This window comes from Plecotus auritus, assembly GCF_963455305.1.
Source record: "Plecotus auritus genome assembly, chromosome: 8".
NCBI classification, from domain to species: Eukaryota; Metazoa; Chordata; class Mammalia; order Chiroptera; family Vespertilionidae; genus Plecotus; species Plecotus auritus.
Genome location: NC_137782.1, coordinates 88236399 through 88258157, shown reverse-complemented (window position 1 = coordinate 88258157; position 21759 = coordinate 88236399). Strand labels below are relative to the sequence as shown.

Sequence of the window (21759 nt, the reverse complement as noted above, 5' to 3'; positions counted from 1 at the left end):
GATAAATAAACCCTAGATACCAGGGCCTCCACTTGGGTCACCAGGGGGCGTGGCCGGCCTGCAAACCACCACAGGCCCCTCGCCCAGCCACCTCACATCCCAAGGAAACCCCCACCCTGATCCGCGACACCCTTCAGGGCAAACCAGCTGGCCCCCACCCGTGCACCAGGCCTCTATCCTATCTAATAAAAGAGTAATATGCAGATTGAACATCACTCCAACACACAAGATGGCTGCGCCCATGTGGTCAAAGATCCTGCCTGCATGTGGACACAAGATGGCCACCACAAGATGGCCAGCAAGGGAGGGCAGTTGGGAGGGACCAGGCCTGTAAGGGAGGGCAGTTGGGGGCGATCAAGCCTGCAGGGGAGGGCAGTTAGGGGTGACCAAGCGGACATAGGAGGGAAGTTGGGGGCAACCAAGCCTGCAGGGAAAGGCAGTTGGGGGGGACGAGGCCTGCAGGGGAGGGCAGTTGGGGGTGACCAGGCCTGCAGGGGAGGGCAGTTGGGGGGGACCCAGGCCTGTAGGGGAGGGCAGTTGGGGGGGACCAGGCCTGCAGGGGAGGGCAGTTAGGGGCAAACAGGCTGGCAGGGGAGCAGTTAGGCATCAATCAGGCTGGCAGGGGAGTGGTTAGGGGGTGATCAGGCTGGCAGGCAGAAGCGGTTAGGGGCAATCACGAAGGCAGGCAGAAGCTGTTAGGGGCAATCAGGAAGGCAGGCAGGCGAGCAGTTGGGAGCCACCAGGATCGGGCCTAAAGGGGCAGTTGGACATCCCTCGAGGGGTCCGATTGGAGAGGGTGCAGGCTGGGCTGAGGGACACTCCCCTCCCCCATGCACGAATTTCGTGCACCAGGCCTCTAGTGTGTGTGTGTGTTTGTGTGTGTGTGTATATATATATATACACACACACACACACATATATATACACATACACACACACACACACACTGAGTGGCCAGATTATTATGCGTTCAGAGATCATAATAAACTGGCCACTCAGTGTATAGTTGTAGTGGCTGTACATACAATTTTGTGTATCTTTGTGTTTTCTTTTAATCCTCACCCGAGGATATCTTTCCATTGATTTTGAGAGAATGGAAAAGAGGGAAAGACAAATATCGATGTGAGAGTAACACATCGATTGGTTGCCTCCTGCACGGGCCCTGACGAGGGCCTGCACCAAGGAAGAGCCTGCAATGGAGGTATGTGCCCTTGACCGGAATGGAACCCGGGACCCTTTGGTCTACAGGCTGATGCTCTATCCACAGAGCCAAACTGGCTAGGGCTATCTTTGTTTTTAAAGCTTTTTATTGATTTCAGAGAGGAAGGGAGAGGGAGAGAAACATCAGTGATGACAGAGAATCATTGATCGGCTGCCTCCTGCATGCCCCACAGGGGATAGAGCCTGTAACCCGGCATGTGCCCTGACCAGGAATTGAACCGTGACCTCCTGGTTCATAGGTCGATGCTCAACCACTGAGCCTCACTGGCTGGGCTCATGTTTATCTTTTAAAAATTAAAAGTTAAGGAAGCTAGGACTTTGCTATAGCTTATATAATGGGTGATAGGTAAATAACTGTTGGGCACTTTTCATATATTTGCAAACAAGAAAGTAGCCTTTATACAAGTCTATCTTTATTTGTAAAAAATAATATACAACTAAAGCCAATTTGATTTTAAAATCAAAGTTCAGTTAATGATAATGTACATTTTATAATAAAATTGTAGTAAAATACTGACATTTGATAGTTTAAACAAAGTGTCATCCATGTACAAATCATGTTGTCATATGTAAAATTTAATTAGAAAATTCATAGTTCACAAAAGTACATACATTTTGTTGATAGCACATGAGAACATTAGCATAAATTTACTTAAAGATACAGAACAAAATTCACAGGCTTGACACTTAGTACTAGGAAATTTTATGCTGCATCCACTGATACTTTTGTTAACGATGATACACTTGAAATAACTGATTCAGACAACCAATGAATCCACGTTTTATTGTATAACCAAGATCTATTGGTTTTACAATACGTCTAGTAATCAATTATTTTACCAATAATTTAAGTGAGATCTAGCTGAAGACACCCTCACATATATCTTTAGCAGGATAATTAAAATAAGAAGCATTAGAAGCTTTGACTTCCATTTTCATGAAGACATACAAGTCTATATTTTAGTTAAAATTTGTACAAAAAGTCAAGCCCTGAAGTATTCCCCCCCAAGAAAAGTTCTGATGTTAAAACTTTGTTTAAAAAAAAGAGAGAGGTAGTGAAAGTATTTTTACTTAAAATGTTGAACCCCTGCACCGCTTATAAATGAAATTTAACCTTATATATATTATCATTGTTTTGTCATTCAAGAGTCAAATGTATAAAACTCACAGAATGTTAAAGCTGGAATGCCATTATAAAACAGTGGTATGTAAGTGGAAGAACTTCAGTGAATTCAACAAAAAGTACATTGTATTACATAATATTTGTGCAATTAATAGTTGTGACAATATGTTTAGTGGTAATGTGAACAAAATACATTTAAGTATTCTGAGTCAAGTGATCTTCATTTAATCAAGACTTTACTTCTTCATATATTTTGACCATATAGAGAAAATATCCTTCAAAACGGAGTCATCTGATTCTTCATTGTTTTAATAGCACACAATTGTTACAGGTATCCGTACTAGCCCTACCATAAAATTAATCAATAAATAACTCTGACAGTAATATCCATAAGACACAGGGAACTTATGTACTTCATACTATTCTTTGTTTCTATATACAAGCATTCTGTAGTGTTTGTGCACGTTGTATAGTGAAATCAGGCAAGGAATGGAAGTTAGCAGCCTTACACTTAACTTGTTCTAAGTGGATGCATTAGAAAGTAATAAATAGCCTCATAAAATCAATAGTGATAAACTCTACCTGTCAAAGGTGAATACTATATAATTTTCATAAAGTGTAGGCAGTGTTCCTAGAAATCCCATGAAGGAAAACCCAAATTGTTCATATAAAAAGTGCACAAGTTTGTCCTGTGTGTAAAAAATCTCTGAATTTGGGTGCATTTTTTAAAATCCAAAATGATTTGCACTTCTCGAATACATTAAAAGAGTATAAAAGCATACCAACAACACACACACAACAAAAGGATAATTTCCAATGAGATTAGGAATGAGGGTGAGAAGAGGTGAAGAGGTGAAGAGGTTGAGGTTAAGGGAGAGTCTCCCAATGCCCAGAGTCAGTGGCATTGCCATTTCCAGGGTAAGTTACACTCACATGGAATGCGTTTGTGAGAATGAAAACTACAGGAAGGACAGGCAGGCACCTGAACAACTGGTAGAGTTTCTTAATGCAGGAACATAGTTTTGATGCCTTATAACATAGGAAGCAACTCCTAAAAACAGTCAATCAGTTTGATTTCTTAGAAATTAGGAAAAAAAGCACTTAGAAACATTGCTTGTTACAATTCACAACAGAGGAACATTAAAATATCAAAATAAAATACAGAGAACATAGGAGCTGAGGTCCCCAAGGTACCAAAAGTTAGAATGAGACTTCTTCACATTAGAATTTTTAAAAATACAAAGGAAAAATTAACTGGGCTCTGCACAGCAGGTTAAATATGCAACCACTTCAAACGGAAATTATCTAGTCCTCTCACACAGTTCTAGAATGTGCTCTAACATCCAGTTATCTGTAGACAAAACAGCAAAAGCACATAATTGCATTAGCAAAGGCCCCTCTGTTTTAGATTTAAATTCACCTCTGACCCACCGAAGTTTATATTAGAATTATCAAACTACTATTTTAATAACATTCTGAGCTTGCAATATTATTTTTTCTCATGCCCATTCCAGGTCACTGGTTCAGAGGTATATATGCTTTAAACTAGCGGAATGTATAGGTTCCCATGGCATCTTCACTCAGAAAACGTCAGATAGTGGTTTCATAGTGTTATGATTGTTCCATCTTCTTCTAAGAGTTTTTGATTTGGAACACGCGTTTCAAATTCAGTGTTTGTGCCACTTGCTGCCGGTGTTAAGCTCATTTCATTAGAAGGAATAAAACCATTCTGTCCAGACTCCAAATTGAGTTCCATTTGTGTTAATGATTCTAAGCTCTCCGTGTTAGGAACAGCTTTGGGAATCTGCTGTGGCACTCCATTATCTTCAATAACAATGTCATCTTCATCACTGTCTTCATCCTCTGGCTCAAAGCTGGGTTCCATCTGCTGTGGATAGCCGAGAAGGCTGTTATCAGTAGACTGGCCGGAGCTCCCGGAGGTCCGACTGTTCCTAACGACATTGTTCCTCTGGTTTGCTGGTCTCACTGTTATGATGAGGTTGCGGCTGTTTGCAATCATCATATCCGTTACTTGATCCAGACTCTTCCCTGAAACTTCTATGCCGTTAACTTCTAAAACTTCATCATTAACGGCTAACAGTCCTGTGCTTTGAGCCAGACCTCCTGGGACAAGTCTGGATATAAAGATCCCTGGGACCTTCTCTAAGCCATGTGGTGTGACCCTGACACTGGAGCCATCCCGGATGTAGAATCCTAAGGGTTTCTCAGTGCCGTATTTGTACAGACGGACCCTACGATGCGTTTCTGGGAGAATATCCACGTCTATAATGGAAGACACAGGTCTGAAGTCTTGGGGCATACTAATAACTATATGAGGCTTTTTCCTGTGGTTGTCAGGACGCAACACATTGGTTAAAACATTCTTCTTCTTTATTAGTGTGTCTGTACCAAAGGCACTGTAGTCTGCTTCTTCTGTTTAAAAATAAAATAATTATAGAAATGCTGTGAAAACACCATTTATCTGCAGTTGAATCTGTACAGAAAGGATAATTAAAATGTATTTGGTACATAAACACACTAGTTAAACATTAGCTTATTCTAATGGAATCAAAATGTAGTGCATAAGATACGCTATATCAGAAAAAAACACACACAAAAAAACCACTAGGTGGCCCTCTCAAGTACACATAAAATTACCCAATGTGCACATTAAATCTAACAATGCTCGATAACTATGAAACAACATGAACCATGGCCAAATGAAATTCTGGTAAGTTTTGCAAACACATTCTCTTTTTTTAAAAAAATATATATTTTTATTGATTTCAGAGAGGAAGGGAGAGGGAGAGAGATAGAAACATCAATGATGAATCATTGATCAGCTGCCTCCACCCCACACAGGGGATCGAGCCCAGAACCTGGGCATGTGCCCTGACTGGGAATAGAACCATGACCTCCTGGTTCAGAGGTCAACACTCAACCACTGAGCCACACCAGCCAGGTGCAAACACATTCTTAAACAAGTTACTTAAAATGCATTTTGCCCTGTTTAATGGCACAGCTGCTCTTCATTCCACAGTTTTTCTTCATGTCCTGTAGGAATTTGCCAGAGTCATGGTTTTTAGGTAAAAATCTTCCCATTTTAAAATGCTGACACCCAGTGAAACAACAACAAAAACCTATCTGAGTTAAATAACACCCGGGGGTTGAATTCATTCTTCAAGCCAACAATTTATAATCTCTGATGTATATTAAGGGACAACAGGGCACCTAAAACCAGATATTCTTAGATCACATGGATCAAGAAAGATCAGCCATAAACAAAGCATCTCATCAGAGAATGAGAGGTAGAAAAGGAAATGAAATTAATAGCAGGCACATGAGTTGAAATCCCATTTCAACTAAAATAAAGGCAAAAGGCCCCCCCCCCCAAAAAAAAACTAGTTTAAAATCCTAGTGTTGGCTACTACTACAGAGAATAGTAACATCACCGTTTGTCCAAGGCTTCAATTTGTATTCTCTCCTGTGACCCTCTGCCACCACCACCCCACCCCCACCCCGCACACACACACATTGATAACTATTATCATCTTTACCTTATAGACTAGGAAATGACGGGGATATAATAAGTTACAGAGAAAAGACTAGACCCAGGAGTTCTTTCTAGGCCAATACCTGACACATTCATACAATTAATGTTAAGTATCAACTGTGCCGTCAGAGTATAGAGAACTTCGGCATTTTTTTTTCCATGCTACTTAACATCTTTGAAAGCTAGTTTCAGAGAAATGTACAAGACTAGGGGTAGTTAATTATTTTGGCATTCCCCTCCCTCCACCCAGGATAATTTTGTCCTCATTTATAGATAAAATATTTAGACTGGGTTCTAAAAGAGACAGAAATTTATAATTTGGCTGTGGAAATAAATTCATTGATACAAAAATCTTTTTGGCAAAATTTGGCCAAAAATCTAACAATCATCTTATAAATGTGTTTTTTTCAAAATTATATATTTTCATTTTAAAACAATCAATTAAGAAAACCCACCTAATATAAGAAAAATTCCAGTCCATACAAACTTCGAACAAAATTAAGTTGCCTACATACCTATTCGTGGGAAACCTGACCCCAAAACCCTCAAATCTGCATAATTTGGCATTGCATCCTGACCCTGTTTGAATGCTCTCTGCTAAATTCTCAGAAGCAATATGCCCCTGTACAAAGGCACCTTTGTTCTCCCATCTAGCTAATCAGTTTCCAGCCACTGGGAAAAAATATTTTGGCAGAAAGCCAGGGTGCAGGGTGTTAGTTTAAAGTGTAAAGGTGAATGTCCACAGGGAGTAGGAGTTCACTTTCTACCTGAGTATGTATATCAAAGCACTGAACTCAGACTGTGATAGGAAGTTTGGAAATTTGGCTTATAGCAACCTTCCACTTGTATAAAGCCAGGTTTACGCAACAGTACATGATACCGGCTTATACAGCAGCACCTCCCTTACCCCAAGCCTGCCCCTCAGCAGACAATCTCAGCTAACAGGAACAGACAACGAGCCACCTGCAAGGCCACTGACCTGCCAAGGATGTCTCACTTCTTTCCACATAAAAAGCTCCTGTGCTTTACTTACCGAGGAGCCCTGCAGGCCCTTAGTCTGTAAACATTAATTCTGAAAAGCCTGGTTATCTCATTCCTTAGCTCACAGAGTGTCAAAAGTTACAGAGTGAGAGGTAAGGGTCCACTAGTGAGTGGAAGACACAGATACAAGAAATAAAAGCCTACAGTGGATAAAAAGCAAACCTTGGGGGGCGGGGGGTGAAGCATCAGCATCCTTTTATAGTAACAAAATAGGAACAGTTCATGTTAGAGTCATTAAGAAAGTTCAAGATTATGACTTGTTTGAGGTTCAGCAGGAAGACAGGGAAGAATGAAATGATTTTTGAAATTGTAATCCAGGGGCTGTAAACCTTCTTCTGTAAAGAGCTATACAGTAAATATTTCAGGTCCTGGAGGTCACACGGTTCCTGTTGCAAAAGCAGCCATAGGCAGACCATAAAGGAATGAGCTTGGCTGTGTTCCAAGGAAAACTTTATTTACAAAACAGCCAGCAAGCCTTAGTTTGCCAACCCTTGTTCTAATCCAAAATGGTTAAATGAAACAGATCTGGCAACTTTACAAAGATTAAACATCACTTAAAGCGATATTCAAATTCTGCAGATCCCTTCACTTCCTAATAAGAAAAATTAATCACCAAATATTAAGAAGTATCTCGTATGTGGTTCAGCATTGGTTTCTGGGCCATAGATCCAGTGAACAAAACAGATAAGGCGCTTGCTTTCATGGTGCTTATAGTCTAAAGGAGAAGATGGAAATTAATTTCAAATAATTGAATTATTACAAAGGTGCCAAGAGCTGTGATGTACACTGTGCTGTGCAAGTATGTAAATGAGAACCTAGCATGGTGCACAGGAAAGGAAAGGCTTCATCAGGAAAGTAAGGATCACGCTGAGACTAATCAGGGAAGGACATTCCAGGCATAGAATACAACGAATAAAAGAGAGGAGCAGGATGGAGGAAGGGGAAGGAGTCCAATGTACAGTCACGCATCGCTTAACAGGGATATGTTCTGAGAAATGCATCGTTAGGCAATATCATCGTTGAGCGAACATCATGAGTGACCTACACAAATCTAGATGGTATAGCCTACTGCACACCTAGGGTAGCTACATGTTCTAGCCTAGTGCTCCAGAGCTACAAGCCTGTACAGCAGGTTACTGCATAAAACTACACGAGATTAAATCAAGCACAAGAGAAAATGATGCAATCAAGAGACATGAGCCCTAGCTGGTTTGGCTCAGTGGACAGAGCACCGGCCTGAGGACTGAAGGGTCCTGGCTTTGATTTTGGTCAAGGGCACATGACCAGGTTGCAGGCTCAATCCCCAGTAGGGGGCATGCAGGAGGCAGCTGATCAATGATTCTCTCTCATCATTGATGTTTCTATATCTCTCTTCCTCTCTGAACTAAATAAAAATATATTTTTTAAAAAAGAGAGAGAGACATGAGATAGGGATGCTGCCGGTGTTAACAGGGCCTACTGTTTTCAGCAAACTTTTTTGTGAATAAGTAGAAAGAGTAAACTCTAAAATAACAATGAAAAGTATAGTACAGTGGTCGGCAAACTGTGGCTCGTGAGCCACATGCGGCTCTTTGGCCCCTTGAGTGTGGCTCTTCCACAAAATACCACGTGCGGGCGTGCACATACAGTGCGATTGAAACTTCGTGGCCCAGCCGAAACCGGTTTGGCTCAGTGGATAGAGCGTCGGCCTGCGGACTGAAAGGTCCCAGGTTCGATTCCGGTCAAGGGCATGTACCTTGGTTGCGGGCACGTCCCCAGTGGGGGGTGTGCAGGAGGCAGCTGATCGATGTTTCTAACTCTCTATCCCTCTCCCTTCCTCTCTGTAAAAAATTAATAAAATATATTTAAAAAAAAAAAAAAAGAAAGAAACTTCGTGGCCCATGCGCAGAAGTCGGTTTTCGGCTCTCAAAAGAAATTTCAATCGTGTACTGTTGATATTTGGCTCTGTTGACTAATGAGTTTGCCGACCACTGGGATAGTACATATGTAAACCTGCAACAGTCCTTTATGATCATAATCAGGTATTAAGTGCTGTACATAATTGCATGGGCTGAACTTTTATAGGACTGGCAGTGCAGTAGGTCTGTTTACCAGCATCGCCACAACTGCATGAGGAATGTGATGCACTCCCACCTTACTACAGCCACAACATCGTCACTAAGCGATAGGAATTTTTCAGCTCCTGTATTCTAATGGAGCACCATATATGTGGTCGAATTTGTTGACAGAAACCTCATTATGTGGCCCATTGAATGTAGTGAGGTTAAAGGGTGGCTGGGGGAGAGGGGCGGGGAGGAGGAGGAGGAGTCCAGAGCCAAGTCAGAAGCAGCCAGGGGCCAGGCAGACCAATGGGGACTTCAGGGAAGTGTTAAGGATTATGGACTTCGGCCTAAGGGCAACAGGAAGAAAACCAAGAGTTTCGGTTTTTCTCTAAAGCTCTGGCTTCGAGCTGGAGAATGGACCTGAGAGGAGATAGGAGGCTGTGCAGTGGTTTAGAATGGCACCTGGCCTGAAGCAGAGGCAATGGAGATAGGGCAAAACACCTGAAAAATAATTAGAACACAGTTTTAACAGGCTTGGTGACTAAGAAAAACAGGTATGTGTTGAAGATGGCTCCCAGGTTTCCATCATGAGAACTGGTGTCATATTCTGAGATGTTACTCCACAATTTCCTCTTTTTTTCTCTCTCTTCTTTTTATTTTATTTAATGTTTAATTTCTAGGGCCATACCTTTTGTTAAACTGTGGGGTTTTTTTACAACTTACTATTATAATGTATGTAACTTAGACATTTCTAAATTAAACCCTGATTCATTAAAATATAATCTTAAAGTCCATTTGCAAAATAATGTCTACGTACAGGTGTCAGGGCCACAAGGCCATGTCCTAAGTGAGGGGATGCTTAAAGCAAGGACCTTTTAGAGAGTCCAACAAACTCCTCTGAATATATCCAAGATGCAGACATATTTGTCTAATGTCACACAAAAACAGGTGGTGATACATACAGCAAGAACTGTGGTGTGCACATTCTGATCAGATCTGGCGAGGAGTCTCTGCATTTCAACAGACCCCAGACTTGGCTGATCACCATGACTGGCTGGGAAGTTTTTAATTTTTTTTTAATACACATTTCCCTGGCTTTATTCCAAACCTACAGGAATAACCTGAGTATTTTTTAAAGGTACAACCTTTGGATATTTTCTAATATTGTTTGTCGTACAATAATAATCTAAACAAAAGGAGGAAAACTACTCTGTACCTTCTCTTCCCCTCCCCCAAATAAATGACAATATTCTAAACTCCAGTGGGGATGGGGGCTGGCAAAAGACCTGGAAATACTCTCTGTGAAAATAAACTTTTAAGATATCGTTTTTTGTTTTGTTTTTGCTTCCATGATAACAGCCCTAGAAATGGAGTATGGGGTTTTTCTTCTAACAAATTATTACAAAATATAAAACTTTTCATTCCTATCTTCAAGTTCAGGCTATTAAGTAGCTTACGCATTCAACCCTGAGCTTTCACTTCAAAGACACTCTGAATTCCAGATCTTCAGAGGGTAGTTCATCTGCTAACGATGGGAGGGTGTGGCCCTTTAGGGGTGGTCAGAAGAAACCCTTCTGAGAACATGATCTGTGCTAAGATCTGAAGGATGAAGAGGCAGCCATGGGAAGAGCTAGAGGGAAACCTTTCTTAGAAGAAAAAGCAAGTGCAAAAGCAGAGACAGCAACCAAGTCTGAGGGACAGGAAGCCGGTGTGGCTGTGATGAGGGAGGAAGAACTGAGGAAGATGAACTGGCAAAGGCCAAACGAGGAAGGAGTTTCTTCTTGATGCAATGAAAAGCCAATACAGGGTTTTAAGCAGGAATTAAGCAGGAACTTCCTGTTCATTTTTTGCTCCCACACGTGCCTGACAGGGACCCGGGATCAAACATGCAATCAAAGCACGTGCCCTTGATTAGGAATCGAACCCATGACCCACCGGTCCTTGGGCCAATGTACTAAACCACTGAGCAAAACAAGCCAGGGCTTAAATTTATATATTTTTTAAAGACTTGTCTGTTGAATGGACTACCTATTTCTAAGCCAAACTCTGAGACTATTAATTGTATTGGATGCTTATCTCTACAACATAGAAAAGTTTTGTTCACATAGAAACATTTAAAAAGGAAATAGCAGAAGATAACCATCCTTAAAAGATGTTAGGACTAATTAATCCCATGATCACATAAGTGTTACAAATCCAGTAGCAAAAACATGTGGTGGTATAATCCAACTCATATAATCTTTCTAACGAAGGGAATAATTTTGTCAGGTGGCAATGGTTTAAAAATAGTCATTTTACATTTGAATACACATTCCAGAGAGCAACTAAATTTTTAGTGAAAATTGCAACTGCTAACAAGAAAGGCCTACTATCTAACAACAATTATTTAAATTATTCTACTCATAATGACAAATTCCACTCAAATGTTTTATCCTTCTCTCCTCTACTGCAGTTCTTCTCTAACATTCTATACATAGTTTTCTAAGGGTCTATCCTTGGTCTTTAATTACCATTTCTAATTTCCTAACACAGTTGAAACTCCCCAGCCAGATAAGCTTTTCTGCCCTAAGACCAAACCAATTTTCTCTTAAGTCCATCCCTCTTCCATATTCTGCTGCTCCTCCAATTCATCTCAACAGCCAAATTAATCTCCTAACGTAATACTCTAATTGTACCACACCCCTGTTATCTACAAAATCCATCTGGGGGTGGGGGTTTAAGGAAAATTGTGTTTGTTAATATTTTGTAAACAGTCAAGTGATAAAGATATAAGTTGCGCTTGGCAGGTTATTCTGTTGGTGGACTTTAGTTCCTCCAAACCCAGAAAAGCTAACATACATAATCAGTGGAATTTCAAAGCCCTGGGAGTGGTCCCATGCTTATCAACTGATTGGAAAGAAAGTTTCATCTTCAAGGGTAATCCCTACCATTCTCTGTCTCTGGATTGGTTTACAAACACAGCAAGGCTTTAATTATCCCACCAATACAGTGCCTGCTGCTTCCCTGCTAGCTTTCTAAACCTCTTCATTTACCAAAGACAAAGGAATAAATGGCACACACCCTGCCCATCTGCAGACAGAGAGACACACATGAAGGAAGACACAAAGTTAAAAAAATAAAAACTTAGGACTCAAAAGACATTTGAAAACATTTGCAATATAAAGTGGCTACTTCAAATGTTCTTTTATAAGACAAATATCAACGTTTACATTCCTCCAAAATAATGAGTTGCTATCTAATTTTCCAGATGAGTAACTACTAATTTGCTTTCTGTGAACAATATCCTAAAAGAGAAACGAAAGAAAACAGTCTCTGGATGCCTGCCTACTACATGCCAGGGCACTGTACTTAGCTCTTTCAATCCTCCTAGTAATCCTATGTAATAATATGCCCATTCTATAGAAAAAGACATTGAGACCCAGGAAGGATAAACAGCTTTCCGTTAGGTATCTATTAAGTACAGCACTTGAAAGTTGGTTGTCACCAAAAAACTAGAATGTTTCTCTGACTCCAAAGTCATACTCTTTCTACATCTTCCTGAATGAACAAAATTTCATTCATTAAAGTGAAGATTCAATAAATTCCAAATTTCTATTTTTAAAAATCTAAGAGGGTTATAATTAAAGTAATTAAAACCACAAACTTTCTGCCCTGGCCAGGTGGCTCAGTTGGTTGGAGCATCATCCTGTATACCGAAAGGCTGTGGGTTCAATCCCTGGTTGGGGCATATACAGAAGGCAACCGATCGATATTCTCTCTCACACTGATGTTTCTCTCTCTCTAAAATCAGTAAGCATATTATTGGGTGAGGATTAAAAAAATACAAAAACAAAAAACTCCCACAAATTTTCTAAAGTACACTAGTGAAGTGTAAAGATAATCATTAAACCAATAATATTGAAAATGTTTTAAACTCACTTGTTGCTTAATATGGTAAGATTCACAGAAAATGTCTATTCAGTAAGTTTGTGGCAAAGTCTGTGTATTCTATCAATGAGAAAAATAAAACCATTTCTCTTTGTAAAGCAATTTTTGTAAACAGTGGTACTTACCTTTTTTTTGTATAAAAATCCTAAGCAGTGGATTGGCCGTTGAAACAGCTTTGTGATAATTATCATCGTTATTTATAGGTAGTAAGTCTCCATGGATGTCTGCGTAGCCTACTAAAACATCAACATTTGGGATCTTATGAACATGTTGCAGTAATCCATAAAACTCCTCAAATTTTCCCGGTTTTGATCTTTCCAGTGAAAAACGACGAAATTCAGCTCCAAACTATAAAGATAAAAAATGTATTAATTTTAAAAAGTAACAGGACTCAATTTTAAAATGCATGCCACAGAAAATTATCAGGCTTATTTATTTCTCTTAATAAAGAAGATAGTTCCAGTGACACAGTCTATTGTCAGAAACCTCATCATCTGGAGATAAAATAACATAAGAAAGGCACAGGGATGTGTCTTCTTGATGCTGTATCTCTGAAGGGCATCACTTCAAGAGATGCAGGTTTACCTCAATGTCCAGGCACCAAGGCTGCATTGGGGACTGTCCTCTCACACCCTGTCTGCAGCCCAGATCCTGAAAGCAGCACTCTCCTCACTCAGGCCATGGGGTACGAGGTGCCCAAGTCTTTATTTTGACCATTAACAAAAAGCATCTAAGTTTCTTCCCCCATAAAAGGAATTGCTAATTCACAGAAGTGGCAAGAATGAACAGAAACAGGTACAAAAAGTACTTTGAGCTTCTTGGCATTTAAGATACGATACAAATGGAGGTACAGTATTTAAGAAATCAGTCTAGAGATAAGCATCTTCCCTGTTAATATTATTAAAAAAGCTTTATTAATACGTCAAGTATATGTCCTACAACTACCCAGGAACACAAGAAGTGTTTATATGCTTGGCACAGGGCTAGACCCTAGAGAATGAAAGGCTCAGGCCTACATGAGCTTACCAATTAGTGGATAAAGAGAATAGTTACATCAGAGAGGTATTAACGGATCATACCACCAGGGAGTACATGACACCTCTACCAGGCCCAATATTTATCTTCACAATTCTGATTCTCGGGTCTGCTTCCCTATGCTAGAATCATACCTCTGTTCTCCAAATGCTGAATTAGTCAAGTGGCCCTTATTCAACACTAAGGACTGATTTCATATAGTACATGAACAACAGGATCTATAGGACTTACTATGGGACTAGAATGGCATTTCTCCCCAAATGTGGAAACCTAGGAAAGGTTAATCAGCCTGGCTGGCGTGGTTCAGTGGTTGAGCATCAACCTATAAACCCAGAGATCATGCTCAATTCCCAGTCAGGGCACATATCAGGGTTGGGAGCTCCATCCCTAGTGTGGGGCATGCAGGAGGCAGGTGATCAATGATTCTCTTTTATCATTGATGTTTCTATATCTCTCTCCCTCTCCTTTCCTCTCTGAAATCAATAAAAACATATTAAAAAAAAAAAAAAGATTAATCAGCCTTCCTCAAAAAGGTGTACCCAGCCACACAAGTAGAAAATGATACATAACTATAGTCACACTCTTAGGGGTTACTGTGGAGACCAGATAGTAAAAGTTCAGTTAAGTCCTGCAGTTGATTAAAATATTTTTAAAGCTAATGTTCACAAATGACTTCCGGTCAAGATGGTGGCATAAATAAACAGGGTAAGCATCTCCTCCCACAACCGCATCAAAATTACAATAGCCCTAGCCAGTGTCGCTCAGTGGATAGAACTTAGGACTGAAGGGTCCAGGGCTCGATTTCCAATCAAGGGCATGTGCCTTGGTTGCAGGCTCCATCCCCACCCTGGTCGGTCAGGGTGTGTGTGGAAGGCAACCAATCGATGTGTCTCTCACATCGATGTTTGTTTCTCTCTCTCTCCCTCTCTCTCTCTCTCTCTCTCTCTCTCTCTCTCTCTCTCCCCGCCCCCTCCCGTCTACTCTCTAAAAATCAATGGAAAAATATCCCCTGGGGAGGATTAACAACAGCAATAAAATTACAACTAAACTACAGAACAACCATCATTCAGAACCCCCTGAAATCTGGCTGAATGAAGTCCTACAACTAGGGAATTAAAGAAGAAGCGACATCAAGACTGCTCTAAAAGGAAGGTATCATACCCTAGAATCAAGTTCTGGAAACAGACTGGAAAAGGCTTGAATGTAGCAACTATATTCCAGAACTACAAACTATGGGAAATAAGGAAAACAAGGATATCTTCAACTAAAAGCTCTATCAGGGAAGCCATCATATCACAAAACTGAATCATGGTGCAAGGAGGCATCTGCGCATCCCTTTTCTGCACTGAATTTCAAATTTTTGGAACAAAGCAACACCCAACCACCATCATCTGACTCCCTATGAACTATCAGTTAGATAAGGCTAATAAAAGGTTTCCACCACTGATTATCCCCTCCACCCCACCCCTCCCCCTGAAAAAATACCATTTAGCCCTAGCGGATTTGGCTCAGTGGATAGAGCGTCAGTCTGCAGAATGAAGGGTCCCAGGTTCGATTTGGGTCAAGGGCACTTGCCAGGTTGCGGGCTCGATCCCCAGTGGCGGGGAGGGGTGGAGGGGGGAGGCGTAGGAGGCAGCCAATCAATGATTCTCATCATTGATGTTTCTATCTCTCTCTCCCGCTCCCTGCCTCTCTGAAATCAATAAAAATGTATTTTAAAAAATACCATTTAAATGGTTTACATTCAATATATAAGCATCTGAATATTATAAAAAACAACCCAAAAAACAAAAACAAAAAACCAAATGTTTGCCAAATGTGCTTGACCACTGAACTCATTTTTCCTCTAAATAGCTATTATAAGAAATACTAATGCACCACTAAGACAGCCTTAAGCACCCTGCAGACAAAGTCCCTATCAGAATAATTTGAGGTTACAAATGTGTCAGTTCATTTTTCCAAGGACCTTATGGGTATCTGGAGTCACAGCTCTTACTCTATGAAGTTCATCTCCCTTGCTTACCCACGATATTCACTAGTTTTACATTAAAACTCACCAAAACCACCTATTACCTCTAATAAATAATTAAAAATTTCCAAAATACATTCCTGAACCATAAACACTAACACTTGTCAAGAAATATAAGGTGACTCATACTCAGGGCTCTCAAAAAGTTTAGTCACACCTTCTCATTTCAAAGTAAATAAAAACTCGGGAACACCCTTCATATCAGAGTTAGTCTTATGATGTTATCAAAAGTCATAGTTTCTCCTTCATTTCTTTATTCTGGTATCACAACGTAAAGTTCCTAGGGCTTTGATTCACCCGTGTCTATCACTTCCCATGATCCAGAAATGGGAGTAACATCTATCTAATCACTGAACATTTTGGGGCTTCAATGCTTTTGCTAAAGCTATTGGATGAAAATTCTTTGCTCAACATTTTCTTCTCTCGCTTAAATGTTATGACAAAAACAATAGAAAACTGTATGGCTCACAGTTGATGTGCCCTTTTGCAAATGTTAGCAGGAAAAAAAGAGAAATTGTTATGCTTCTTGCATCAGAACAATAGGATTAAGAGAACTTTTTTACTACATAAAAATAAAACAAAACATGAAGGTAGAGATAAAATTAAGACCAATCAACAACTATTCATTATATAAACCACTTACAACTTTTTTAGCTTGGTCTAATTTGTCTCAATTACCCAGAATGTGAATCAATACCCTTCTCCTAGCATCTGTTGGTACATTCTAGAAATGCAAACTTAATTTTAATATTCTGTTTGTCCATGAATAATAATTAGGAAATGTACAGCTCAAAGACTGCTCCAAGGTTATTAAAGGACACCACCTTGATTATTGATTAAGAACTTACCCAACTCTGGCGAAACAGGAAGATAAATCAGTTACCAAAGAAAAGTCACATGGTAGCTGGTATCACAATTTAACTATAGTTATATTTGCAATATTCATTACTTTACTTGTACCATTTTTCCCTTCCATGAGCAAAGATGATAAAGTTGACACTGTTTTCTATGAAGAACAAAGAGATCCTGAAATGTGGGTTTACACATCACCTAGCTGTGGTCACAACCTAACTTCTCAGGGATCACTTTTGTAAAAAGCCATACTATCACTAAAGCAGTGAAAAAGAAAACATCTGTCCAAATATTTTTAAATGGTAAAGGTAACAGGTGTTTTATTTACTCTATTAAAGATAAATGTATCAACCATATATATTTGAAACACAAGGTGTCACATTAGAAAGAGAGCTTATACCGTGCCTATATCAATAGCTAGAATGACAGTGAAATGACACTTCATTCCCTGCAGGTTCTCAGAATGCCTTGATTCTATTTAAGAGACAGTTCACTAAAAGTGCAGTATGGCAGGTCCCATATATAATACTAGTATAGCCAGGGGTGGGCAAACTTTTTGACTCGAGGGCCACAATGGGTTCTTAAACTGGACCGGAGGGCCAGAACAAAAGCATGGATGGAGTGTTTGTGTGAACTAATATAAATTCAAAGTAAAGGAGCGGAGGGGAGAGCAAGAGAACCCTCCGCTCTTTCAGCTCCGCGGGCCGGATAGAACAGCCGAACGGGCCAGATCCGGCCCGCGGGCCGTAGTTTGCCCACGGCTGGGTTAGACATAAGTATGGGAAAGATTTACAAATCAGTTGACAGAAAGCCTGAAATTCCAGTCCCCAAGAGCTCAAGGTTTCCTAGTCTCGGGAGATCAATTACTATTTGGTTGTATTTATCAGTGTACCTAGAATTCCTACTCATTTTCTCCCTGTGACCAAAAAAATTAAAGACTTGCTACCAAAATTAGGACCATAAACTGAATTTTGAGATAATGCAATATTGTGTTTTTCTTTTTTTAACCTCAACTCCCACAAAACCATACTAGATTTATAACAGAAATGCCATTAGAAGATTCAACACTGGGCAGCTATCAACCACTACCACTACTATACTGCTAGAGGAAAAGTTTTCTGTGTTTTAAATCATCTTAACTGTTAGTTCAAGCATGTGTCACTTCCATTTGTGATGGCAGCTCCATGGGGGTCACAGGGAAGAACCCTCTCCTTAAATTGCTCTTATTACATTTCGATTCTTAGGAAGCAGCAAGGCTTCTGAAACTAGTGCCTATCCTGATACATGAGTTAAGTTTCAGAGAACATTGTAAAATGATGTTAAAAATGAATATAGATATTCTTGATGTGACTATCTCAGTTACAACAACTTACAGAACTTTGTCTATCAACTCTAGATAATATAAAAAGCATTTACCCACAGGCTCCGGGAAGCTTTCCTTCCCCTCCCTGGCGTGTATTCGAAGTAGTCTTACACTCAATGATGCTTCATTATTTCTGAAGTTGAGGCGCTTTTACTTTCTCCTACCCTTTTATGTGTTTTGGTCTTCTTGATTCTATTTCACATGTGTCAGGGCCCAGCCAGTGCCCGCTCTTCCTTTTCTATAAAGCCTAAAAGTTACTCTGTAAAAAGGCTCTAAGGTTTTTGTCATAACCTTAGAAGTCGTAACCTTTCCAAGCCCCTGTCTTCTCAGAGAATGACACTAGATTATTTAAGCTCCTTTTGGCTCTCCAATTCATGAGAATGTTCCCGTGGCTGCCGATCACCTTCAAATTCCAGCTCAAAACCTCCTTTGGAAAAGCATTCCCTAACTAATCCCTACAGACTACCCTGCTCAGGGAGCCTGGAAATGTAGAAATTCAGTAGATTACCGAAGTAATTATCAGCAGATTGGCATACCGTTGGTCAAGAATGAAAAACACTTGATGTGAAAAGGTAGCATGATGGAATGAAAACAGCGTCCAGACTCAAACTGTAGAAGTGCTACTCAAACGAAAGGTGATCGTGTTAATGTTATAGACTCAGTGCATACCTAAGTCAGTGCCAGGAACTTCCCTAGCAGGAAGCAAAGTCAACTTTCAAAGGGTTATTTAGTTCATTGGGCTCCCTCTTCACCACCCCATGCACCCCTGAACCACAGAAGTGGGTAACATGTTGTGACCACGGGTGCTCCAAATACCTTGCACTCATAGGCCAGGAGGTAGAATTCCCCCAAACGTTTTGAAACCTCTCTGCGCTCAAATGGCTTGGGTGTATCTTGGCCCTTACTCCCGTCCATGAACAGGAATGAGATTTAAGGAACCAGACAAAGTGCTCCACTGGTCATCTACCTACCTGGGCCAGGAGCAGACACAAGCCCCCCTCCCCACGCCCTCTCCTTCTCAGCAAGTTTATTATCCACCATCTCCTGCCTCCAAATCCCACTACCGCGCCTCTCACCGACCCAGACGCCCGGCAGCTCCTCAGGCCGTCCCTGACCAGTCCCTGGCCTCCCCCAGGCCCCCGCTGCCATCAGGACTGCCGCTCCGCCCCGCCAGGGCCCCGCGCACCTTGCTCTTCACCTCCATGGTGCCCAGGCAGCCGCTGCCCGCCCCGTGCCGGTGGCTGCGGTTCATGCTGAGGCCGGGCCCCGCGGCGGCCTCCGGCAGCCGGGCCGCCCCCCAGGAGCGCGGGGAGAGAGTGCGTGGCCGGAGGGCTCTGGACGTGGCTGCGGCCGGGAACCTCCTCACAGGCACCTGCAGAGGGGTGGCCGCGGCTAGAGTCTCCGCGCAGAGCTCCGCTGGGCGGCTCCTCACGCGGCGAGACCGAGGGTGGGACTGGCCGCGCGGCCAGCGGGGACGCGACTCCCTCCCTCAGGGCCTTGGCGGCACCCGCGACGGAGGGGGCGGAGGGGGTAGAGGGGCGGAGCAGAGGCGACAGGCTCCGCAGCCTCGCGCTCGGCCGCCTCCCACGCGAGCCCGCGCGCGCGCGCACCCGAGCTGGGCGGGAGGCGCGGCGCGCGCGCTCTCACCTGCAGCCTCCTTAAAGGCCTCGGAGGCTCGCGCTCCGCCCACACCCAATAGGAAGCGCGCACCTGCGCCCGCGGAGCCAACCAATCGGGACACGTCTTGCAGGGCGCGTGGGAGGGCCACCGTCTAGAAAATCCCGCCCACCGCAGCGCGATTGGCCTCGCGCTGCGAGGGCGGGGCGGGTCACCTGAAGCTCTGGGCCTCTCTGACCCAGAGGGAGAGTTGGAAAGCGCATGCACCCGCCCTGTGGTTTCCGCCCCGGGAAGGCCAGCCGGAAGCGCGAGCGCACCTGGAGACAAGCTGGGGTGGGTGGGCCTTTTGCGCATGCGCGGGCGCGGGCCGGGTTGCCCAGGTCGGGGTTGAAGCTAGCACCCCGCTGGGGGATATAACGTGCCGCCGGGTGCGTCGTCCAGGGGTGGGTGGGTTTCACTTGCTCCTTCTGCTAGCTAGCACTTTGGGATGCTGCCGCCTGAAACAACGTCCCTCCACCATCCATTTGCGTTCTTTAGGTGTCAGGCTGCAACTCCGGTTGCAAAATTCAAGTTTTCCCGCTTCTACCACAGTTACTGGGGGAGAAAGAACCTCGGGGTTTTTCTGGTTTGGTTTTGTCCGTAGAGACTTTCTGCGAACCGTCAGGTCCCAGGGGGTAGAATGGGTGCCTGGAGGGAGGGAACGTGGGCTGAGGCCCGGGATGGCCCTCGCAGGTCTGGCCTCCTTTGGGATTTCTCCTAGACAGGCCCTCCAAGGCTTTTTTCCCTTTCCTCCTTTTTCTTTGTTTTAATTTCTGAGGTCTTCCTCTCCCGTCCTCCAGCCATTTCTTGGCCATTTGCTGTTTCTACCAATAACCGCCTCTGGATTGTGTATCTAATAACAAAAGATTGACTCCTCTCCAAATGCTCTAAGTCCGGTTCGCCTCACAGAGACCCTGTTTAGCTTTGGCCACGATGAGGAGGTGAGGAGGAGACCCCCAAATCCTTGCACCCACCTGCAGAAGGGCTCACTGTGGGACTGCTGCTCAACAAAGAGCTGTTGAACCCTCTCCTGAGCTTTGCCTGGGCCTGCAGGCGGGTGTCTAACCTGGAATGGCCAAGAGTAGCTGGTTAGGATGTTTCATTCTACCTGAGTCCTCAGGGCCTTCCTCCCTCATCTCACATCCCTCCTGACACCTTGCACACCTCCATGTCAGCATGTGACTCACAAGGTGAAGTTTTCCTGTGTGTGTGTGTGTGTGTAATTCACTTCTGCCCTGGATGAAAGCTGTGGGAAGGCAGAGACCACATCGGCTTTGTTCATTGTTGAGCATGTAGCATGGGACCTGACTCCTGGCAAGTGCTCAGATACGTCTTTGCTGGGTGCTGGTGCTGAGGGAGTGTGTTTTCTCCATGCTAACTTGCCCCACCTGGCTTCGAAGGTGAAAAATCCATCTTTTCCCCTGAGGGGTTCAAGTCACCAAATGCTTGTGGGGAATATAAGGTTTTTCTAGCCATTTTGCGTGGCAGTACAGGTGGAAAGGATACCATCCCAAGCTGAATAACAATAAGTCTGCCTTCTCCACCCCTGTTCATACTAATAAGTACCTACTTTGTGACTCAAGCTGAGCTGGAAATGAAGCAAGCTCCTGTGATGAGGCGTAGGATGGTTTGGTCTCAAGACCCCTTACGACTCTTAAAAATTACAGAGGTCCCCTAGCCCGTTTGGCTCAGTGGATAGAGCGTTGGCTTGCAGACTGAAGGATCCTGGGTTCGATTCCACTCAAGGGCACATGCCCGGGTTTCGGGCTCGATCCCCAATAGGGGGCGTGCAGGAGGCAACCAATCAATGATTCTCTCTCATCATTGATGTTTCTATCTCTCCCTCTCCCTTCCTCTATGAAATCAATAAAAATATATTTTAAAAAAATTACAGAGGCCACCAAGTGTTTTATTTAT

General features: G+C 42.6%; 1 protein-coding gene across 1 annotated transcript; it reads right to left on the bottom strand.

The window, feature by feature from the left end:
* Positions 1-1613: 1613 nt before the first annotated feature.
* PARD6B (par-6 family cell polarity regulator beta) lies at positions 1614-19863 on the bottom strand. The gene is made up of 3 exons (XM_080684794.1): positions 19373-19863; positions 13033-13255; positions 1614-4777 (listed from the first exon to the last, which is right to left on the bottom strand). Exons 1-3 carry the CDS (start codon positions 19436-19438, stop codon positions 3948-3950), a joined length of 1119 nt encoding a protein of 372 aa, XP_080540920.1. The 5' UTR covers positions 19439-19863; the 3' UTR covers positions 1614-3947.
* Positions 19864-21759: the final 1896 nt, after the last annotated feature.